General features: G+C 40.9%; 1 protein-coding gene across 6 annotated transcripts in view; it reads left to right on the top strand.

Moving 5' to 3' along the window:
• The window catches only part of GALNT11 (polypeptide N-acetylgalactosaminyltransferase 11), a 50,554-nt gene extending 27,455 nt beyond the window's left edge, over window positions 1-23,099 (top strand). For 3 of the 6 annotated variants that reach the window (XM_012786228.3, XM_012786230.3, XM_012786229.3), the window contains exons 4-12: window positions 1,242-1,408; window positions 3,779-3,904; window positions 6,944-7,193; window positions 11,473-11,590; window positions 13,037-13,189; window positions 16,854-17,072; window positions 18,995-19,099; window positions 19,992-20,129; window positions 20,562-23,099. In XM_012786228.3, coding sequence (XP_012641682.1) covers window positions 1,242-1,408; window positions 3,779-3,904; window positions 6,944-7,193; window positions 11,473-11,590; window positions 13,037-13,189; window positions 16,854-17,072; window positions 18,995-19,099; window positions 19,992-20,129; window positions 20,562-20,693 — 1,408 coding nt within the window. In that variant the 3' untranslated portion in view covers window positions 20,694-23,099. Of the gene's footprint in view, window positions 1-1,241; window positions 1,417-3,778; window positions 3,905-6,943; window positions 7,194-11,472; window positions 11,591-13,036; window positions 13,190-16,853; window positions 17,073-18,994; window positions 19,100-19,991; window positions 20,130-20,561 lie in introns of those variants that run through there. The other 3 variants (XM_076006747.1, XM_076006748.1, XM_076006749.1) reach the window with 3 other exon arrangements.
• The last annotated feature ends 499 nt before the right edge of the window (window positions 23,100-23,598 follow it).

Here is a 23,598-nt window from a genome sequence, read left to right on the forward strand (position 1 = left end):
GGTTGCTGTGAGCTAGGCTGACGCCACGGCACTCACTCTAGCCTGGGCAACAAAAGCGAGACTCTGTCTCAAAAAAAAAAAAAAAAAAAAAGCCACGTCAACCTTTTCATCAAATAATTTCTTACATGGAAGCTTTTCTGTTATCTTGATATATCATAGGTTATTCAAATCTTTATTATCTTATTATTTAAAGTAAAATTTTTTTTTTTTTTTTTTTTTGAGACAGAGTCTCGCTTTGTTGCCCAGGCTAGAGTGAGTGCCGTGGCGTCAGCCTAGCTCACAGCAACCTCAAACTCCTGGGCTCAAGTGATCCTTCTGCCTCAGCCTCCCGGGTAGCTGGGACTACAGGCATGCGCCACCGTGCCCGGCTAATTTTTTTATATATATATATCAGTTGGCCAATTAATTTCTTTCTATTTATAGTAGAGACGGGGTCTCGCTCTTGCTCAGGCTGGTTTTGAACTCCTGACCTTGAGCAATCCGCCCGCCTCGGCCTCCCAAGAGCTAGGATTACAGGCGTGAGCCACAGCGCCCGGCCTAAAGTAAAATTTTTAAATGCAAAGTTTTATATTTCTATTTCCTTTTGAAACCTCACTGAGGAGAATCTGGATATCAGCTTATGAGTGCTGCATTAAAACACTTGCAGTGATGTCAGTGAAAACACATTTTTATCTAAACTCTTGACTGAAAAAGAAAAAAACCTGACATTTTAAGAATGTTGGTCTGGCCAGGTGCAGTGGCTCATGCCTGTAATTCTAGGACTTTGGGAGGCTGAGACCAGAGTATCGCGTGAGCCCAGGAGTTCAAGACTAGCCTGGGCAACATGGCAAGACCCCATCTCTACAAAAAATAAATTAGCTGGGTGTGGTGGCACGTGCCTATAGTCCCAGCTACTCGGGAGGGTGAAGCTGGAAAATCACTTGAGCCCAGGAGTTCAAGGTTACAGTGAGCTACGATTGTGCCATTGTACTCCAGCCTGGGCAATGGAGCGTGACCCTGCCTCTATAAAGAAATTAAAAATCAAAAAGTTAAAATGTTGACCTAAAAATAAGCAAAATAGTAGGTATAGGAGGGATAAATTATTAATAAAATGTTAAACTCTTGAAGAGGAAACCACATTGTTTTGTTAATTTTTTTTTAAAAAGTTGTTATAAGAAAGAAGCTGAACAAGCTGACAGTATGTAGCCTGAGACATTTGAGTCTTTTAAAATGTCCGAAATTCCTTATCTTTATCTTTACAGATGTAAAGAACAGTCCTACCCGACTGACCTGCCAGTCGCTAGTGTTGTTATTTGCTTCTACAATGAGGCGTTTTCCGCCTTGCTCCGGACCGTGCACAGTGTCATCGACCGCACTCCCACACAGCTTCTTCATGAAATCATCCTCGTGGATGATGACAGTGACTTTGGTAAGTAATGCCGTAACTGGTGATGTAGGGTCTAGGCTGTCCTCACGGTAGTACTGACAAACGTCAACAAGCTGACCATTCGCAGCTGGACAGAATAGCTACGGCTCCTACGCGTGCAGCTGCCGCTGAGCTGATTATGAATAGATGCCTGTCCATCGCTATAGGATAATTTTGAAGAAATGCATTCTCTTTGTAATCTGTTTACAAACTGTGCTACCCAAATTTGACCCTTGGAATTTTTCTGTTGGCTTTTATTTTTTTAAAATTTATTTTGAAATAACTGTAGATTTACAGGAAGTTACAGAGGGATTCTGTATACCCTTCACCCAGTTTCCCCCAGTGGTCATCCTCATACAGTATCGAGACCAGGAATCCACATTGGTATGATGTGTGTGTACGGTCCCATGGCATTCTGTCACATGTGTAGACTCCTGTAGTCACCACTGCAATCAAGATATAGAACTACTTCCTTACCCAGAGATTTCCCGCTCACTACCCCTTTATATTCACCCTTTCCCTCTCCCCACCATTCCTAGCAACCACTCCTTTCTGTGATTTTTGTCATTCAAGAATGTTACATAGATGGAATCATACAGCACATGCTCTTTTGAGATTCGCCTTCTTCACTTGGCATAATGCCTTGACTTACATTTACCTAGCAAGTCTCTTACACAGATTGTCCCCGGATAAAATGGACCGCATTCTCATAGCTCTTAGATCCCTGAATGTCAATATTTTATGATTCACTACATATTTTATACACCTTGCATTAATTCATTGTAGACTCCTGCTCAGAATGGCTTCATGTACACAAGCAGGATGGAAGGCTTTTCATTTACACTACTCATTCAGCTCTCAGCAACTTTGCAAGAAAGGCTAGAACCTCATTTAATAGAAAAGGAAATATAAAAATTAAGTAATTTGCTGAGGACCTCATAGCTGTTAAGTAATAGAGTTGAATTTAGACCCCTGGCCTGTGTGATTCCAAGGTTTCTTTCTGCTCTTTTCATTACAGCAACCTGAAGAAATACAGTGATACAGGTATATGCCAATGGCATTTTCCACACACTCAAGCACTTATTAGGCACCTCTCATAGCAGCAGCAAAATTGATATACCAGTATACTTAAACATGTACAATGGAACCTATGGGAAAAAAATTCTCAAACCTTGATAAATATTGAAACTGCATAGGAGAAAAGTTGGAAAGGCTAGTAGAAAACAAAACATAGTTTTTAAAAATGAGTGATTACAAAAAAACCCCCCAAAACCCTAAGTCAATCTGAATCTGGACCAGATAGAAGATTAGCTAAATAAATACTAAATTCTAGAATTTATGGTTGATTTTTTTTTTTTTTTTTAATCAACCTGCTTTTTGGTTTTCACTTTGTGGCTATTTTATCTAAAAGGAAAAATTCATGATAATTTATAGTTGTTGGTGGTATACTAACTATGGAAATAATTACTATTAGCTTATATGAGCTTTGACATTATTATGAAATTTAAAAGTGACCTATTTAATGCTCTTGGAAAAAATATGTTAACTTAATAAAAGGACTTAGTTACTGCTATTATTGTGTAATTCTTGGTAGGGGCAACAGAAATTGTTTGTTTTCCTTTTTTGAGACAAAGTCTCACTCTGTTGCCTGGGCTAGAGTGCTGTGGCGTCAGCCTAGCTCACAGCAACCTCAAACGCCTGGGCTCAAGCGATCCTCCTGCCTCAGCCTCCCGACTAGCTGGTACTTACCACAGGCATGCGCCACCATGCCCGGCTAATTTTTTCTATATATTTTTAGTTGGCTAATTAATTTCTTTCTATTTTTAGTAGAGATGGGGTCTCGATCTTGCTCAGGCTGGTTTTGAATTCCTGATCTTGAGCCATCGGTCCTCCTTGGCCTCCCAGAGTGCTAGGGTTATAGGCGTGAGCCACCGGCGCCTGGCCAGAAACTGTTTTTGAACTATTCTGAAATGGAATAAGACTTAATAAATTATAACAAAAGTCATTTGCATCTCATTTTGTTTTAAATGTGATTTATATGCAGTTAGCTGAACATTCACACACTCAAAATGTTCATTTTAAACATTCTTTATGCAAAACATTGTGCTAGATGCTATGGAAGTACTAGCAAGTCTGTAACTAAGGTACCTATTCTTAGCTTGTACTCCAACTCTTACCCTTCATTTCTTTCCTTTTTATTCCTATAGGGTAAACTACGATATTCTTTTAAAATAAAGCAGAAGATTCTATAGTATTTGCCTGATAATTTGTTGTGAATTTTAGCAAGTGCCAGATAAAACTTCAGAATAGCTATAAAATGTCTTTGCACATGTCTCATATGGTTTGAGTAATTGTGGGACTCTTTATGTTCAGATGATTTGAAAGGAGAACTAGATGAATATGTTCATAAACACCTCCCTGGAAAAATTAAAATAATAAGAAATACAAAGCGTGAGGGGTTGATTCGAGGAAGAATGATCGGAGCAGCCCATGCGACAGGTATGACTTCCTGCTGGCTTTTCCCCGTGGGTGTTGGGTGACAAGGGCTTGATCCTCTGCCTTTTTCTGATTCTGCAGAGTTTGTGAAAAGTGGTGTTTTAAATAGGCATCGCCAGCAAGAGACATGAGGTTTGTTTTGTTTGGGAAAGGCCTTTATGTAACTCCAGGCCTGTTGCCCCAGAGGAGTGAGTTGAACTGTTTTCCTAGTGACCTTTTTTATTAATTGTCCCTCAAATAGCTTTTATATCTTGTTTCCTTATATAAGTAGAAAAGTCTAAACCAAAGTATAACTGAACTTTTATACATTTTTAAATACAAAGTTTAAAATATATATACCTAAACTATTTGATTTGAATTATGCTGATAATTCTTAGAATGGAGTATATACTTCTAGAGATATGCATCATGATTTTAGTTGGTAAATAGAAATAAGATTGACTTACATAACTATAAAAGGTATTTCTTATTTCCTCTTAATTCTGATTCCATCAAGGAGAAAGTCTCCATTGTTACTAACACACCTTTAAAACCATTCCATTGTACACTAATCTCTCCTTTTTTTTTTTTTTTTTTTTTTTTTTGAGACAGAGTCTCGCTTTGTTGCCCAGGCTAGAGTGAGTGCCGTGGCGTCAGCCTAGCTCACAGCAACCTCAGACTCCTGGGCTCAAGCAATCCTCCTGCCTCAGCCTCCCGAATAGCTGGGACTACAGGCATGCGCCACCATGCCCGGCTAATATTTTGTATATATATTAGTTGGCCAATTAATTTCTTTCTATTTATAGTAGAGACGGGGTCTCGCTCTTGCTCAGGCTGGTTTCGAACTCCTGACCTCGAGCGATCCTCCCGCCTCGGCCTCCCAGAGAGCTAGGATTACAGGCGTGAGCCACCGCGCCCGGCCCTAATCTCTCCTTTTAAAAAGAAAGAGCAGGTATCAAACTCAGAGTCTATTGAAGAATATATATCTGATTAGTCTTCAGTTATATTGATTCTTTTGTATTTCTTTTTATGTTTACGTCTGTCTGAATAAGGTTGGTGTTCCCGATTTTCATTTATGATCTTGATTTTTAAAAATTTAAAAATAAATTTAAGTTAAATGAATCTGTTTAAAAATATTAGGCATACAATTTGCAGGTAGTGCATGGACATGGCAAAAAAAAAAACAGGAAAGTGATTTGAGAATTACTGAACTTGGTGGGTGCATTCCATGGCAGCAGTGGCATCTACTGCCTTCTTGTACTCCAGGCTCTTCCAGATAACCAGCCCCAAGGGGCGTGGTGTTTGCCGCTGCTCGCCACTACCCATCCTGTGGAGCCACTGGCCGCTTTGCTGGGTGTCGTTGGGACTTCACTTTTAGAATCTTCTCTTCTTTCTCTTAAACCCACAGTGGTCTGAAGCAATTAACAAAAAATGGGAAGTAGCTCTTTTATATCCAGTCTGCAGTTGTATGCAAATTCAGAGTTTAGGATACTTTCTTCTCTAGATTTCTAGTCAAATAAAGGCTTACTGAATTGGCTGTGTTGAATTACTGAAGGCAATGAGATGAAAATTCTGGGGTATTTTCAGTATTGTGCCACCTGAAACATTGTACTGTTAAAATACATGTTTGGGATGTGGGGGCGCTGGCTCATGCCTGTAATCCTAGCACTCTGGGAGGCTGAGGCGGGCAGATCCCTCAAGGTCAGGAGTTCGAAACCAGCCTGAGCAAGAGTGGGACCTCGTCTCTACTAAAAATAGAAAGAAATTAATTGACCAACTAAAAATATATAGAAAAAATAGCCAGGTATGGTGGCACATGCCTGTAGTCCCAGCTACTCAGGAGGCTGAGGCAGGAGGATTGCTTGAGCCCAGGAGTTTGAGGTTGCTGTGAGCTAGGCTGATGCCACGGCACTCTAGGCCAGGCACAGAGTGAGACTCTGTCTCAAAAAAAAACAACCAGCCAAAGCAAGAGTGAAATCCTGTCTCTACTAAAAATAGAAAAAATTAGCAGGGCGTGGTGCTGGGTGTCGGTGGTCCTAGCTGCTCAGGAAGATGAGGTAGGAGGATGGCTTGAGCCCGGGAGTCAGGTTGCAGTGAAGCTATGATGAGGCCATTGCATTCTACCTGGGATGACAGAGCAACTCTGTCTCAAAAATGAAAAAAGTTTCCTGTGAATTTATTTTTTTCAGATAACAATAGTCATTTAGGGTTTTTTGTTTGTTTTTTTTTTTCTTCCTTTCTCTGTGGTCATAGGGTTTTTTTTCTTTATGATCTGTTTAGGCCCTTATTCAAATATAGTTTAGGATCTCTCAAAAGCAAACCAATTTTGGGGAAGTCATTGTCACAGATTCACCGTGACCAGGTGTAATCTTACTTTATTTAGCTAGATTGTCATTAATTGGAAAAAGTAACACTTTTTTGCTAACTAGAAGAAAGGTGTATCCCATCGGCATGAAAACCATTAGAGCCAAGAGAGTTGGGAGCATTAGGAAGGAGGCTGGGAAATGGAAGACAGGAATGAGTGAGGCGGCCTCCGGGGCGGTGGTGTGGCGGGTGTTTCCCCCGCGGCGTCAGTGCACATGCTTCTCTGCGCTGCTTACATATGTTTCTGTGTCACTAATGAAAATGTATTGTAGTTATGTCCCCTGTATTGTTTGCTAAGGCAGGGAAATGCATTCTAAGTGTATGCTAAATTTATAGATATTTTGATTAAAATAATTGTAATATCTACACACAGCTGGCCACTGTCATTGTACTAAAACACCTTGAATTACCAAATGTCTAGCCATCCAAAGAGCTGAATTGTTGCTGTGAGTTTGAATCTTTTTATTGAAGAGAATCTGAATTGTCTATACATTTTTCAAGAGTTGTGCATAGTATGGTACTTGTTCCTCAGTTACACTTCAGGCAGCATTCTTGGCTAAAGGACTTCTCTCGTTTGCAGTCAGCAGTGAGGTGTAAGGGTTCGCTGTCGGGGGCCGGAAGCAGGCAGCACATCGTGGGGGGGGGGGCTGTGCCTAAAGCGTTAGCAAGCGCTGCTGAGCCTGTGTTGTTGCTCTTCAGGAGAAGTGCTCGTGTTCCTGGACAGCCACTGTGAGGTGAACGTGATGTGGCTGCAGCCCTTGCTGGCCGCCATCCACGAGGACAGGCAGACCGTGGTGTGCCCAGTGATCGACATCATTAGTGCTGACACCCTCGCCTACAGCTCGTCCCCTGTTGTCCGTGGAGGGTTCAACTGGGGGCTGCACTTCAAATGGGACCTTGTTCCCCTTTCTGAGCTAGGAGGAGCAGAAGGAGCCACTGCCCCCATAAAGTAAGATTTATCCTTTATGTTTGAAAAATTCCCCACCAGTACATCCTTAAAAGAAAAAAAGTTAAAGATAATTCCTTCTTTGCAAGGAGCAAGACTGTTGACTTAATTTGTGCATTAAAAAATTCTTGAGCACTTATTGAATTTGATGCATTCTGCCAAGTCCTAGGGAAAGATTTATGAGTAAGATATTATCTGTGCCCTCAAGGACTCAGCTTTGTGAGGAGGGCAGGCAGAGCAGCTCGACCATATCCCAGGGTCACCGGCAGAGGGTGCCCTGGCAGGGCCTGTGTGCTGTGTGTACTGTCAGACACAGTACACACTCACTATGCTCGCTGCGCTGGCCAGGAACTCCTCTTCAGCCTCTGCCGTTAGACAGTGTGAATAATGCCGTCACAAACATGTGATACGTCATTCTTTTAATTAGGATTTTAAGGATAGATTCTTACTAATACAATTACTAAGCCATTGCCTATGAAATTTTTTACATTTTCATTCATGTTTCATATTCTCTAATATAAATCTGCTCTAATGTGTTGTTTCTTTGTAAATTTCTTATGTAGATTGAATACCAAGAGGTTTACCTGTATTTTTCCTTTTTGAAGTTCTTGGACCTACTCTTCAAAGCTTTATTTGTTGTGGAAAATTACATAAAAAGTATATATCAAATGCATTCTATACACACACACAGTTTAATAAGTGGTTACAATGTGAACTGCGTAACTACTACCCAGGTCAAGAAACAGCTCCCAGAAGCCCCCTGTGCACCCCTTCCTGGTCACCCCCCCTGACACCTAGGGGTGTCATTACCTTGACCTTGGTAATCATCTTCTTGCTTTCCTGTGTAGTTTTGCTACCTATTAATGCATCTCTCAACAAAATAGTTTTGCCTCTCCTGTACTTTATGCAAATAAAGCCTTGTATGACTCGTTATTTTGTCTTGCTTCATTTAACGCTGCAGTATATAGCTATAGTCGATTCATTTTCATTGCTATATAATATTCTTGTATATGACTGTACTGTAATATTTGTCCAGTTTACTGTTTTTTTGGTGACGCAATTGGGTTGTTTTGGGGTGTTTTTTTGTTTTTTACTGTTATAAGCAGCAATGTTAGAGAACATTCTTATTCTAGTGTCGAGTGAAATTACTGAGTCACAAGGTGTGCCTTTCTTCAGCTTTAGCATGTAATGTTTTACTAGCACATCAGGGGACTAGAATATCCTCAGTTGGCCTTTTGGAACTTGTTAGCTTCCTTTCATCTGAAACCAGAGGGGAAGTTGATAGAGTCATTGGCCGATTCCAGGGATCTGTGTGGCCTCCCAGCAGAATGAGGTCCTCTTCTGCTCTTTCAGGTTTTATGTAGGAGGATCTGTTGCGGTTCTTCATAGAACTAGTGAAGTCCATGAGCAGAGCACATCCGGCTCTCTGTTGTCTTCCTGTCTTCTTGTGCTTGAGACACCACTTCTCACACCGCCTACCGGAGATTCAGACCAGTGCCCTGGCTCTGCACGTGGGGCTGAGCTGGCGGAGCCGCTCCTCAGGCGAGCAGTACTCCATCTGGGCACCGGCCGCTGTGCTTCTGGTCGCTGTGACCTCACAGCCTGTGGTTGGAGGCAGACAGTAGTGGTGACTCAGTTTGCTATTTCCTTTTGGACTTTCCGTGTTCTTTTTCTGAGGGTGTAGTATGTGTAGTTTATTTAATAGAGTATTTTTGAAGTTTTTCATAGCAAGAAGAAAGTATCCTAGGCTTTCTTATATGTATTCTCATTCTTAGTTACCAGTTTTTGTCTGTTTTTGCCTATTTTATCATATTCATGGTCATGTTGCTTTCAATGTTTAATTTTTAATATTTTTAATAAAAAACATATTCACTAACAGATCAAATTGTGTAGATGAACTTAGGATGAAAGGAGGCCATCTCCTACCCATTTCCTCCCTATCCTTTCTTTCCAGAGGCAAATTCTTTTAACAGTTTCTATTTTTGGTCTTGTTTCTTACTTGATGGACTCTAGATAATAAGCATTCCCATTCCCTGCATCAGCCCGCTTCAGACCCTGTCTGCATGAAAAATGAAGATGTGGCTCATGACTCCCTCCCTGCTACTCTTCTCCTAGTGCCGCAGTATGGTGACTTCAGTAGCTGTTTTGGTTTTGTTTCTTCTTTACTGTCAGTCTTTCCGTGATCTTATATTTAGATGTAAGCAGCATCTTAAAATTGCTTTTATTTTATTTTTTTTTTAAGATTAAAGAACTAGTGTTTGCTTTCTGTTTGCCCTGTGTGTTCTGTATCCTTTTTTCTCTTCTCCAGCCTTCTTTTGGACAAAGTCCAGATTCTTCTGTTCCCAGCAGCTGCCCTGTTACTAGAAGTTACATGTTTTTATATACAGTTCTTTTAGTGGTTTTCCTAGAGAACACAGCATACATTCTTGATTTATCAGAGTGTAATATAAATTGGCACTTGCCCCAAACAGCGCCAGGATCTCAGAATGTTCATAGTCCAGTTATCCCCCGCCCAAGTTACATGCTGCTGTTGATGTACATATAGTTTAAACCTCATGGGACATGGAATTGTTATGTGCCAGGGTAGCCTTGCCCACATAGTTCACCTTTATGCCGCTCTATTCCTTCAGCGTCTGCAAGCTTCTGTCTGGAACTGCTCATTCTGGCTAAATAACGCTCTTGAATAGTTGACCTTCTATAGTTTTGTTTTTCTGAAAATGTCCTTGTTCCACCATTATTTTGAAGGACACTTTGATATCCAGACCTAGGTTGGCAGCGGCAGATGCTTTCCTTCAGGGCTCCCAGAGCATCGCTCGGGAGCCCGTGGCTGCCGCTGCTCCATACAAGATGACGGCGTTGTCAGGCTCATTCCGCTGCCTTTGAAGATGAGCCCTTTATAATTGGCCGCTTAAATTTTTGTCTTAATTTTCAAAAGTGTTTTGCAGATGTGTATAAACATGGTTTCTTTTTTGATAGTATCTAATTCTCTGCGGAATCCTCAATCTTGTCTTTTATCTTTGAACACATTGAGCAGTTTCTTTAAAGTTTCTGCTTGATAACTCCATATTTGAAACCCCTGCACATCTATCTATTATAGGTTGTTTCTCTTGTTTTTCTTTCATGTGATTTTATCTTCCTGAGTGATTGCTTCATTATTTGTTTAATTTTGCTTAGTGCCAGACATTCTATATGAAAAATTGTAGAAATACATTCATACCTGGGGAGATGATTTTCCCCCACAGAGAGAATTCTGCTTCTCTTCTGTAGGCAACTTAGGCCGGTAGAACCCACAGTCCCCTAGGTCCACACTGAGGAAGTGAGGCGGGTGGAAGCCCGTGCCTCGTGCAGGCCTGTCTGCCCCGCTGCTCTCCCCGCCTCCCTCACAGGGCTTCTCGGCCGCACGCTGTGGATGCGATTCATTGCAGGTGGATGTCTGCTAAAAATGGTTATAAGAAAAGTACTCTTAGCTGGGCGCAGTGGCTCATAACTGTAATCCTACCGTGTTTCCCTGAAAATAAGACAGGGTCTTATATTCATTTTTCCTCAAGAAGACACCCTAGGGCTTGTTTTCAGGGGCTGTGTTATTTTCCCCTCAAAGCCTCAGCTCGCAGCCCACACAGGACGGCCGGGACCTGACAGGGGAGCCGACCTTGTTGGTGGAGCTGCCCGCACCTTTCCGGTCACCTCTGGGACAGTAGCTGTCACCATGAGGCAGATGAGAAGGGCTGCTCGTCTTTTTTACCGCCCCTCGACAAAACGCACGGGTTGTGCAGATTCACTGTAGCCACGCCCATCACCAGGGCTTATTTTCAGGGTAGGGCTTATATTGCGAAAATGCTTAGAAATCCTGCTAGGGCTTATTTTATGGGTAGGTCTTTATTTTCAGGGAAACATGGTAGCACTTTGGGAGGCCAAGGCAGTTGGATCCCTTGAGCCCAGGAATTTGAGGTTACAGTGAGCTATGATGACACCACTACACTCTAGCTGGGTAACAGAGTGAGACTGAGTCTCAAAATATATGAAAATAATGAGTACTTTTGATACTTAGAAAAGTAACTTTCATATGCCAGATGTAAAGAACCTTCATATGCCTAGCATATTATTAGCAATCTAGAAAATGCAGTTGCATGGTCCAGCTGATTCTGATATTAGATAAAATGTTTTATAATAGTTAATATAGTTTTTATTAGTTATGTTCCAAAACTACACTGAATTTTTTAAAACAAAAATAGTAGGTAAGATAACTGACTATATAGAATTAGTAATTATTTTACTTTTCTAGGTCACCTACAATGGCTGGAGGATTATTTGCCATGAACAGACAGTATTTCCATGACCTTGGGCAGTACGACAGTGGCATGGATATCTGGGGAGGAGAAAATTTGGAAATATCATTTCGGGTACTTTGTGTATAGTAGAATATAATTGTCATCCATGATCCCTTTTTTCCTATAAATTCTCCTTGATTATCTATATAGACAAATTATCTTTAATGCTGTTTTACCATAATCTATGATATGGATAATATCTACTCAATGTCAAAGTCATATAAAAAGATATATGTTTAGTTTTTAAGAGTTATAAAAGTATGGTTATAATGAATGGTTGGGTATAAATTCAGAAAGGCTTAATGTGCATTTAATCTGGAGTTTTGTTGTCAGTTTATTTATATCAAGATATATACAGAAGGAGATCTATCTATCTATCTATCTATCTATCTATCTATCTATCTATCTATCTATGGTGATCAGACTTCCCTGTTTGCCTAAGACTGTTCTGGATCACACTTGTTTTATTGGAAAAATTAATAGCTCCTCATTTCACTTTCAGAAGTAGCTCAGTTTGATGCTAAATTATGCTGTCATCCCATGTATAGATTACTGAATCCTCTGTATATACAGGTACCTCTAACCCCAGGAAAGAATTCACTTTTCGTAATCTCTCTTCTCTAATTGCTAAGGTTTGAAAGATGACAGTATGGGTGGGGTTTCTGGCTCAGGGGACCTCGGTGGTGGACAGTCTTTGGAAAACACCAATAAAAAGCTGGAGGAAAGAACTCTGACTTCTCCTTCCAAGCGAATTTCCCATTGTCCTGTCCTCCAGTTAGCAGAATCCCTGTCGATAATAACACAATGCTTGTGCATATGTCATTTGGTATTTTTGCAAATGTATTGACTGCAGTGTTGATCAAATCTCTTGATCTATTAAGGCAGCACACTATGGTAAGTACAATATCAGGCACATGGTAATAAATGAATATTACATTGTTTTGGAATCTAGTTCCTTTTTAATCATAAAGACAAATAATTTTAAAAAATGTCTACCCTCTGACTTTCTTCTATTTGAATATTTATTTGTATCTAGTAAGGTGAAATATCTTGCAAAGTTTCATAGACACCTATTTAATGAAGCTTAATTTCATTGAAAATTCATATATATATTTTTTTTTTTTTTTTTTTTTTGAGACTGAGTCTCACTTTGTTGCCCAGGCTAGAGTGAGTGCCGTGGCGTCAGCCTAGCTCACAGCAACCTCAAACTCCTGGGCTCAAGCAATCCTCCTGCCTCAGCCTCCTGAGTAGCTGGGACTACAGGCATGCACCACCATGCCTGGCTAATTTTTTCTATATATATTAGTTGGCCAATTAATTTCTTTCTATTTATGGTATAGATGGGGTCTCGCTCTTGCTCAGGCTGATTTCGAACTCCTGAGCTTGAGCAATCCGCCCGCCTTGGCCTCCCAGAGAGCTAGGATTACAGGCGTGAGCCACCGTGCCCGGCCGAAAATTCATATGTTGATCTTACAACAGTGTGAGGTGACTGTTAATATCAGTTTTGCTTCTGGCCAGATCTGGATGTGTGGAGGTAAGCTCTTCATCATCCCTTGCTCCAGAGTGGGACACATTTTCCGAAAAAGACGACCATATGGATCTCCTGAAGGCCAGGACACCATGACACACAACTCTTTGAGACTGGCACACGTCTGGTTGGATGAATACAAGGTGAGATGACATTTTCTGTTTGAAAGGGTGAGTGATGGACCAGTCGCTGCGTGGGTGAGAGCTTTGGTTGCTCTTCTTTTCACTCTAGCTTCTTTCTGCTTGGTTGACCTTCACTTTGGGGCCATCTCTTTCTAGCTTTCTTTTTTCTCTCTTCTCTTCACCCAGTATTTCACTTGTTTTTGATTCTACTCTGACTCTTTTAATATTTTAAGTGGCCACTCTAGAGAAGGAAATGTAGTCAACATCAGAAGAAACTCTGTGTCATTTTTGATATTCCTTGTGGTCCCTCTTGTGACTCCCATGGGGTTGGCTTCTTTCTTTTGTTCACTGGACTTTGCTGGGACATACTCCCTCTGCTTGTACACTGAGCATTCCCTCTCACTTTCTCTTCTGCCTTAGGCTACTTTCAGTATTTTCTTTGTAATAGCTTTATTGAGAAATAATTGACAAAAATCAATTTTGGAACATTTTATCAACCCCAAACTTCCATTCATCACTCCTCATTCTTCCCAGCCTCAGATAACCACTAATCTACCTCCTGACTTCACAGTTGATTTGCCTTTCCTGGAGATTTCATACCAATGGAATCAGACACTACATGGTCTTTGTCATCTGCTTCTTCTGGGGCGCAGTGTTTTCAGGTCGATCCATGCTGTACCATGGATCAGCACTTTATTTACTTTTATTGCCAAATAATATTTCATTGTATGAATTCGCCACATTCTACTTATCCATCCATCAGCTGGTGGACATTTGTGTTTCAGTTTTTGACTGTTATCAAAAATGTTTCTGTATTTGTGTAGATTTAAAAAAATAAATATTAATGAGCGCACACGGACAAGATGAATGGGGGAGTGCACGGTAATTTTCAGCGCTGTGGGTGCCTGCAGGTGGGGGCGAAGCAGCCGCCTGGGCACGGGGTGCACAGCACTTCCGCTACAGCACTCTCTCCGCCCCACCTCCGCAGACTGTGAGGTCCAACTCCGTGCTCGTCTTTGAATCATCCCTGTCTAACACCGCTCTCAAAACATGGTCAGGTCCCGGCCACTCCTTTAAGGAGGCCTGCCAGGTCCAGCTACTGTCACAGTCAGACGAGTACAGTGGCCGCCGCTTCCGCCGTGGGCGCCGCACGGGGTGCAGAAGCGGTGGAGAAACACGCCCGGTGCCTTAGCTCCGAGTTACACTGTCGTCTTTGCAGTCTTCTACCCACTCAGAAGATAAGAAAGAAAAAGCCAGTTTCATTTAAGAATGTCACTGATGCAACACTAAAAATGGCTTTATGAATCTCGGCATGTCTCACCGTGGTCTGAGCGTGCACGCTCACAGCTCCTTGCTGCCGAGGGAAGCGCCGCGGCGGTTTTAAGGCCAAAGGCTTGTGCAGTTGTGTGAGCTGTGAGCGGAGCCAGCCAGTGTTCTCCAGGAACATTCTTTCTGTGTACAGAATGACTGACTCAAAGCCATAATTGTTCATATTTGAGTATTTAACAGTACTTTCTAAAAAATGAACCAAGTAATGAAAATGAAAGCAGGTGATAGTATTTGTTACAAATGATAAAATTCAAGCTCTCCAATGAAAATCCAAATTTTGAAAAACTTGTCTCTGCCCTCATGAGCTTGACAGCTTCCTAGTACTTAAAAACTTTACTGATGAGATCAGTGGTGATATACATGAATGTGATTTTTTGATATGGTAGAGTGAAATTTTTCAGTATTTGGTGGAATGTACAGTATAATAGACCAGTATTTTACAAATCACTGTTGCATGACATTATAAAAATCTTCCATGGATAAAAGATCCACTCAAAGAGAAAGACCAGTACATTTAATGCAACAGTATTAAAATCTCAATGATGTGATTTCATATTCCATATTGTAACTAAACTTTAAAAGTTGAGTTTTGGTGTCATATAAAAAAAATAACCATAATTATCTGTAATAGCTATTAAAATATTCTTTCCATTTCAACTACATATTTTCATTGGATGTTTTTGAAAATACGTATATTGAACCAAAACAACATATGATAGCAGGCTAAATGCAGATGTGAGAATTCAGCTGACTTTTTATTTTTATTTTTTAATTTTTGAGACAGAGTCTCACTTTGTTGCCCAGGCTAGAGTGAGTGCCGTGGCGTCAGCCTAGCTCATTGCAACCTCAAACTCCTGGGCTCAAGCAATCCTGCTGCCTCAGCCTCCTGAGTAGCTGGGGACTACAGGCATGCGCCACCATGCCCGGCTAATTTTTTCTATATATATTAGTTGGCCAATTAATTTGTTTCAATTTATAGTAGAGATGGGGTCTGGCTCTTGCTCAGGCTGGTTTCAAACTCCTGACCTTGAACAATCCGCCCGCCTCAGCCTCCCAGAGAGCTAGGATTACAGGTGTGAGCCACCTCGCCTGGCCTTAGCTGACTTTTTAAGCCAGACAGTAAAATGTTTCATTCTTTTTATTTTTTTGAGACAGAGTCTCACTCTGTTGCCTGGGCTAGAGTGAGTGCCGTGGCGTCAGCCTAGCTCACAGCAACCTCAATCTCCTGGGATCAAGAGATCCTGCTGCCTCAGCCTCCTGAGTAGCTGGGACTACAGGCATGTGCCACCATGCCTGGCTAATTTTTTCTATATATATATATATTAGTTGGCCAATTAATTTCTTTCTATTTATAGTAGAGACAGGGTCTGGCTCTTGCTCAGGCTGGTTTCGAACTCCTGACCTTAAGCAATCCTCCTGCCTCTGCCTCCCAGAGTGCTAGGATTACAGGTGTGAGCCACAGTGCCCCTCCGGTAAAAGGTTTTATAAAAATATAAAGCAAATGCCTCTGTTCTCACTACATTTTGTTTTTAAAAATGAGTGCTATTAAGGAATATTTTTAAATTTCTCAGTTTTAATTTCTAATGTAAATATGGATACAGCCTACAGAAGCAGAACCTCTTGTTGTCTTCCATAATTTAAAAATATAGAGTCCCAAGACCAAAGAGTTTGAGAACCACTGATCTCATATATGTGCCTTTTTCATTGATTCTCAGATACAGTTTTATACATTTTGCCATTTCTGAAATTGGGATGTATCTTACAATTTAAGGTATGTCTTATTTTTGCCAGTTAGTAACAGACTTGTAAAAAATTTCCATTGACATTTTCTGGCAACATTAAGAAAACAGCATGAAAAATAAATTGCATAATATTTTTTTCTTTTTGAGACAGAGTTTCACTCTGAAGGGCAGAGTGCAGTGCCATCATTACAGCTCGCTGCATCCTCCAGCACCTGGGCTCAAGCGATTCTCCTGCCTCAGCCTCCCGAGTAGCTGGGACTACAAGTGTGCCACAATGCCCGGCTATTTTTTTATAGAGACAGGGTCTCAGTATATTGCTGGTCTGGTCTTGAATTCCTGGCCTCAAGTGATCCTCCTGTCTTATCTTCCCAAAGTGCTGGGATTACAGATGTGAGCCACTCAACACCCAGCCATATAATATTCTTTGTTTTTTGTTTGTTTTTTTTAGTAGAGACAGGATCTCGCTCTTGCTCAGGCTGGTTTTGAACTCCCGACCTTGAGTGATACTCCCGCTTCAGCCTCCCAGATTGCTAGGATTACAGGCATGAGCCACAACACGCGGCCAATATACATTTTTAACAAAAGAAATCTATTCTGTCTTTTTTTCAATTCAGGAGCAGTATTTTTCCTTAAGACCTGATCTCAAGACCAAAAGCTATGGAAATATCAGTGAGCGTGTTGAATTAAGGAAGAAATTGGGTTGCAAATCATTTAAATGGTATTTGGATAACATTTACCCAGAGATGCAGATATCTGGGCCCCATGCCAAACCCCAGCAACCCATTTTTATCAACAGGGGGCTGAAACGCCCCAAAGTCCTTCAACGTGGAAGGGTAAGAAAGCAATCGTATCAAAGTGTGTTTCATGAAAAGTTGTATGATATGAAAAGTTTTGAGATGCCTATAGCTATAATGAATGACATTCTAGACTTAAAGTCTAGAGTTAATGATAGACTTTAGCTTGCCTTTTATTATATTTTCTTTATGGACTTTCTTCTTCTCAAGTGTAGGACCTTAGAAATTTTAATATCTTAGCTGTTAATATCCAGATCCTTTACCTTCTGGGGTTAAAGGGAACAAGACTTCTATAAGAGTAAGTTACGTGACAGCTTCCAAGAGCATAGATACCGATGTGAATAACACATGAATAAAGGCAGTACAGGTAAGAATAAAGTTTATTTGGCAGAGACCAGTCCAGAAAGAAAGCAAAGGGAGACATGGGGCAGCTATTACTGGAACCGACTCCCAGAGAGGGTGTGAGGGTGGTGGGTAGGGTCAGAGTGCCGGCTTGCGAAGTGGATTTCACACCCAAGGTCCCGACAGTAGCACATTGATCAGCCACATTTCTTTAGCTGTCTCTCTATTTCTTACAGTTTTTTTCATAGCTGTAGGTATAATCATACTTAAATTGTAGGAGTCTAGCAATAAAATCATACCTTTGTTCTGAGTCGCTTCTTAGAATCAGCACTCTGAACATTAAGGGTAGATCCTGTCAGTGTTGCCCAGTTTCCCTTCTTTTATGTTATGAAGAAGGCGTTTCTCCAGTGTTCTTTTACAATGCCAGCTGTCCTTCAGTGGCTAGGAGTAAGCCCAGGGCTCTTCCCCGTCTTGTTCTACCTTATAAGGTTAAAAAACAGCCATCAAGGTGTTTGTTAGTTGGTGTTCTCTTTAAGAGAGATATAGGTGTGTGTCCATGTAGTTCAAATCCCTTGTCATTATTACTATTTATTATCTGTTTATCTCCAGTTTAGCATATATATTACATTTAATTATATACTGTCTTTTTTATACATATTCTTATTTCCTCTATTTCATTTTAAGGTTCGTTTGTGTATGCATGACAGGGTCTCACTCTGTCACCCTAGCTAGAGTGCAATAGCATCGTCATAACTCACTGCAACCTCAAACTCCTGGGCTCAAGTGAGCCTCCTACCTCAGCTTCCCAAGTAGCTGGGACTACAGGTGCGCACCACCACACCCAGCTAATTTTTGGTAGAGATAGAGTCTTACTCTTGCTCAGGCTGGTCTAAAACTCCTGACCTCGACTGATCCTCCCACCTTGGCCTCCCAGAGTGCTAGGATTACAGGTGTGAGCCACCACACCTGGCCATTTTAAGGTTCTTTAGGGCAGGGATGATATATTAATTTCCTTCATCCCTTATAGATTATTAAACTTGTGTATTTAGCTAGAGTTTCTACCTAGCACTGTCTGCTACATATGTTAAAATTGCTAATAACTTTCTAGTATCTATATTGATGCTTCTGTGTGAATTAAAAATGCTTGTCTTTTTGTGACTTTGGGAATTCATATAACTAGAATATATTTCATCTAAAATGTCAAATATTTTTTTTTTTTTTTTGAGACAGAGTCTCACTTTGTTGCCCAGGCTAGAGTGAGTGCCGTGGCGTCAGCCTGGCTCACAGCAACCTCAATCTCCGGGGCTCAGCGATCCTACTGCCTCAGCCTCCCAAGTAGCTGGGACTACAGGCATGCGCCACCATGCCCGGCTAATTTTTTGTATATATATTTTTAGTTGGTCAATTAATTTATTTCTATTTTTGGTAGAGACGGGGTCTCACTCAGGCTGGTTTCGAACTCCTGACCTTGAGCGATCCGCCCACCTCGGCCTCCCAAAGTGCTAGGATTATAGGCGTGAGCCACCGCGCCCGGCCTTAAAATGTCAAATATTTTGAGGCATCTTCTGACACTGCTGTTTCTTCGCATGCTGAGTTGTAAAGAGATCTCTCTTTTACAGCTCTATCACCTCCAGACCAACAAGTGTTTGGTGGCCCAGGGACGTCCAAGTCAGAAGGGAAGCCTAGTAGTGCTCAAGGCCTGTGACTATGGTGACCCAAATCAGGTGAGTGATGCCTCTGTGGTCCCAGCCAGTCTTTGGAAGGTGGGCTTGGAGTGAAGGGAAGTTGGTGGCAGTCACTCTGGAGGAAATCAAAATGTTCAGAGTTTTAAGTTAGGAATGACCTTAGACAACTACTTTTGTCTCTTCTCCTTTGTGTATTTTTCCTACCTCCTTTCATCATTTGTTATAGTGGCATTTCATTCAGAGCGTTATTTGTACTTTGCAATATTATATGGAATGTATAAGCCATATGAATTTAATGGCAAATCATTTCAGTGCATGTGTGTGTCAATGATATTAAAATGGCCCCCAAAATAAGCAGATAACTTCAGTTTGGCACTGTACTTTTAAACTGATTTGTATCTGATAAAATAGCATAACCTAACAGCACTCCAATCTAGGAACCTGTGCTGTTTCAAGACTACAATGCTCACAATGTGTCCTAAATAATGTTCATTTCCATTTTAGCGGTGGGTTGGTGTCACTCAAGACAAGAATGGAAAAAAAACCCAAAATACTTGGACTTTTTGTATAGTATATGCTGTGAAATTCCATCGAGCATGTTTTATTCTTAGAAGAGTTATATACCATCTAAGGTGATATATTGGAAAACAGTTTAAAAGGGATTTTTGTGCCTTTTCTGAGTGTTGTGGACACTGAAGTATTAGAATTGTGGTGACATTTCAGTGGCATAGGTCACAGTGGGATGAGAGCTGGAATTTGTTCCAGAAAATGTAAGAAGTTTGGGGTGACGGAGTTACACTGTATACACACACTGGTCTGTTTCTGCTTTGAGACCATACAGAATAAATCTGTTTCTCTTGCACAAACATGTGAAGTATATTTCAATATCTAAAGCAAAACTTGGGTTTCTGATCTGTTGTGTCTTCTCTAGATCTGGATTTATAATGAAGAGCATGAATTGGTTTTAAATAACCTCCTGTGTCTAGATATGTCGGAAACTCGCTCGTCAGACCCACCACGACTCATGAAGTGCCACGGGTCTGGAGGGTCCCAGCAGTGGACCTTTGGGGTAAGGAGGACAGTGCTTGGTGATGCTGGGGGGTGGGCCCCCTTAGCCACAGGGGAGACATTTCAAGACCCCTGTGAAGTGCATGCCTGCAGCTGCAAATAGTACCGAGCCCTATGTATGCATTTTCCTATACATACATACCTACGGTAGTTCAGTTTATAAACTAGGCACAGTAAGAGGTTAACAACAATAGATCACTTATAATATGTGGTAAAAGTTAGTTGACTTGGGTCTCTTTTAAAATATCTTCCTGTACTGCGAGTAACAAACCTCAGAAACTAATCTTTGGGGGACTACTGTATCCCATAATTTTTAATTGTCTTTCTTAAATATTCCACATCTCTTCTGGATTTCTGTCTCTTCTTAACCATATTTTGCCAGTATGTTTTTAAAATAAATAACTGGTGGTATTTTTTTGATACTTTTTTTCAGAAAAATAATCGGCTATACCAGGTGTCAGTTGGACAGTGCCTGAGAGCGGTGGATCCACTGGGTCAAAAAGGCTCTGTTGCTATGGCAATCTGCGATGGCTCCTCCTCCCAGCAGTGGCATTTAGAAGGCTAAGGTGGGCGCCATGGCTGGAATGGTGGTCCACTGGGCTTTGCTTCCTCTGCAAGCCAGCTTGGGGAGGATGACCATCTCCCTGTCCTGCAGATGCCTGGGCATGTTGGCAGATCTGAGACCACAGGTGAAGAAGTATGTTTCACTACGATCATGTCTGAGCTGCTAGTAAAGAATTTCTTGATTATAGAGGGAAACCAGAATATAATTTTAAAGACTCGGGTTTGTACAGAAGGACAAAACCCAGGAAATGGACATTTCTATTCAAATTTATGCCTCTTTTAAAATTTCCTTTAATGATGGAATGGTATTTATCTGATCAGGAACTTGTGATTGCTTTTCGTAGAAGACTTCATAGGAGACTTTTTTTTTACTTCTATCATTTGTTGAATATGTTCTAAATAGATAATTTAAAACAACTGAATCCACATTACTTTTAGCTTCAGAAAGGCATCATTTATAAGGCAATATTTAAGAGGCAGTTGACTATTATAAATTATTTTGATGAATTATGATACTATCTATATTGAAAATAAAGGATCCTCTTGATTATTTAACTGGGATCTTTTGTCTTGTATTGAGGCCTATGTGTGGTGCACGTGGTAGGAAATACTCCTGCGTGTGGCTGATGAGCCACTGGGCCGGGCAGCAGCCGTGCCTTCAGGGGGGGGGGGGTCACAGCTTGTTAGCCCTCAGCTGTGTGAATTTAGATACTGATGCCACAGTTTTCTGTGAGACACCCGGGTGAAGCTATTAAATTGGCAGTTGGATATAGAGGTCAGAATCTCAGATTTATCTCAGAGATAGTAAATGTGGGAATCATCTGTATATATTGTAAGTTCCAAAATATAAGGTGAACTTCCCCCCAAAATTACATATTAGAGGAGAGAGAGTATCAAAGTGCAGGCACTCAGTTATTTTATCTTGAACCACAAAGCAGTTTAAGTACCATATTAAATATATACATGGTCTATATTCTAAGTATTTCTCTATCCATTTCAGATATACATATAGAAGACAAAAAGCAAGATAGATTTAAATCCAACGATATCAACAATCACATTAAATGTAATGTAAATGGGTCTAAATGCCCCAGTTGAAAGACAGAAATTGGATGAAAATGCAAGACCCAACTATATGCTGCACTTTAAGTTGGCCAGGCACTGTGGCTCATGCCTATAAATCCCAGCACTTTGGGAGGCAGTAGGACTGCCTGAGGCTAGGAGAGACCAGCCTGGGCAACACAGCAAGATCCCCATCTCTACAAAATAAAACATTAGCTGGCCATGGTGGCACACACCTGTAGTCCCAGCTACTCAGGAGGATCACTTGAGCCTAGGAATCAAGGTTATAGTAAGCTACTATGGGGCTGCTGGACTCTAGCCTGGGCAACAGAGTGAGACCGTGTCTCAAATAAATGGTAATGAGAAAAATATAAGGCTGGGAAGGTACATGCATGCTACCACTGATTGAAAGGCATCTGGAGTAGCTATATTATTAGACAAGTTAGATTTCAGAGCAAAGAATGTTAATTAGGGATGATAAAGAGGGTCATTTCATGATGAGAAAAAATTCAGTTCATCAAGAAGAAATAATCCTAAATAGTTCTGTTTTTGCAGCATATGCTTTGAAGTTCTGTTAAAACTGCACGGAGAAGTAGACATATCTACAATTACAGTAACAGTTTTCGACACACCTCTCAATAATTGACAGAACAAGTAGATGGAAAAACAGGAGGATACAAAAGCCTTGAACTATACTATCAACCAACTTGGCCTAATTAACAGTCCACCCAACAATAGAATAAATCCTTTTCAAGTAAACATGGAACATTTACCAACATCATATTCTGAGAGAGTAAGCAAGGCTTAAGAGATGTATACAAATTCAAGTCACACAAGGCATATTAGAAATAACAGCAATAAAAATCAGTAACAAGATACATGGAAATAAAGTAACTTGCTTCTCAATAGCTATGGGTCAAATTAAAAGGCTATTTTGAACTGGAAATGAAAACACAACATATCAAAGTTTGTGGCACATAGCTAAACCAGTACTTGGAAATTTTATAGCATTTAAGCACCTATATTGGAAAAGGATAGGCTGGGTGCAGTGGCTCAAGCCTGTAATCCTAGCACTCTGGGAGGCCAAAGCGGGAGAATTACTTGAGGTCAGGAGTTTGAGACCACCCTGAGCAAGAGCCCAATTCTATAAAAAAAAGAAAAATTAGCCGGGTGTGGTGGCGGGCACCTGTAGTCCCTGGTACTTGGGAGGCCAAGGCAGGAGCATGGCTTGAGCCCAGGAGTTCGAGGTTGCTGTGAGCTGTATGAGGATGCCACCGAACTCTAAGCCCTGGTGACATAGAGTGAGACCCCATTTAAAAAAAAAAAAAAAAAAAAAAAAAGGAAAAGGATAAAGCAAGTTAGAAGATCAAAGAAGCAGAAGAAATGAAATATAAGTATCAGAACAGAAACGAAATAGGAAACAAAAATAATGGAGACAATGAAACCAAAAGCTGATTTGAAGAGATCAATAAAACTGATAAATCCTTAGCACCCCCCCCAAACAAGACTCAAATCACCAACATCAAGAATGAGAGTGGCGATCTCACGGAGCAACAAGAACTCTTCTGGTTCATTTCTGGTGGGAATGCAAAATAGCATGGTCAGGAAGACAGTTTGGCAATTTCTTACAAAATGAAACGTATTCTTACCATACAATCCAGCTGTTATGTTCCCTGGTATTTACCCAAAGGAGTTGAAAACCCCCCCAAAACAAAACCAGCGCACGGATGTTTATAAGCAGGTTTATTCATAATTGCCCAAACCTAGAAGCAACCAGGATGTCCTTCGGCACATGGATAAACTGTGGTCCATCCGGACCACGGAGTCTCAGTCCGTGCCCAAAA

Source organism: Microcebus murinus, chromosome 9 (genome assembly GCF_040939455.1).
Source record: "Microcebus murinus isolate Inina chromosome 9, M.murinus_Inina_mat1.0, whole genome shotgun sequence".
NCBI lineage: Eukaryota > Metazoa > Chordata > Mammalia > Primates > Cheirogaleidae > Microcebus > Microcebus murinus.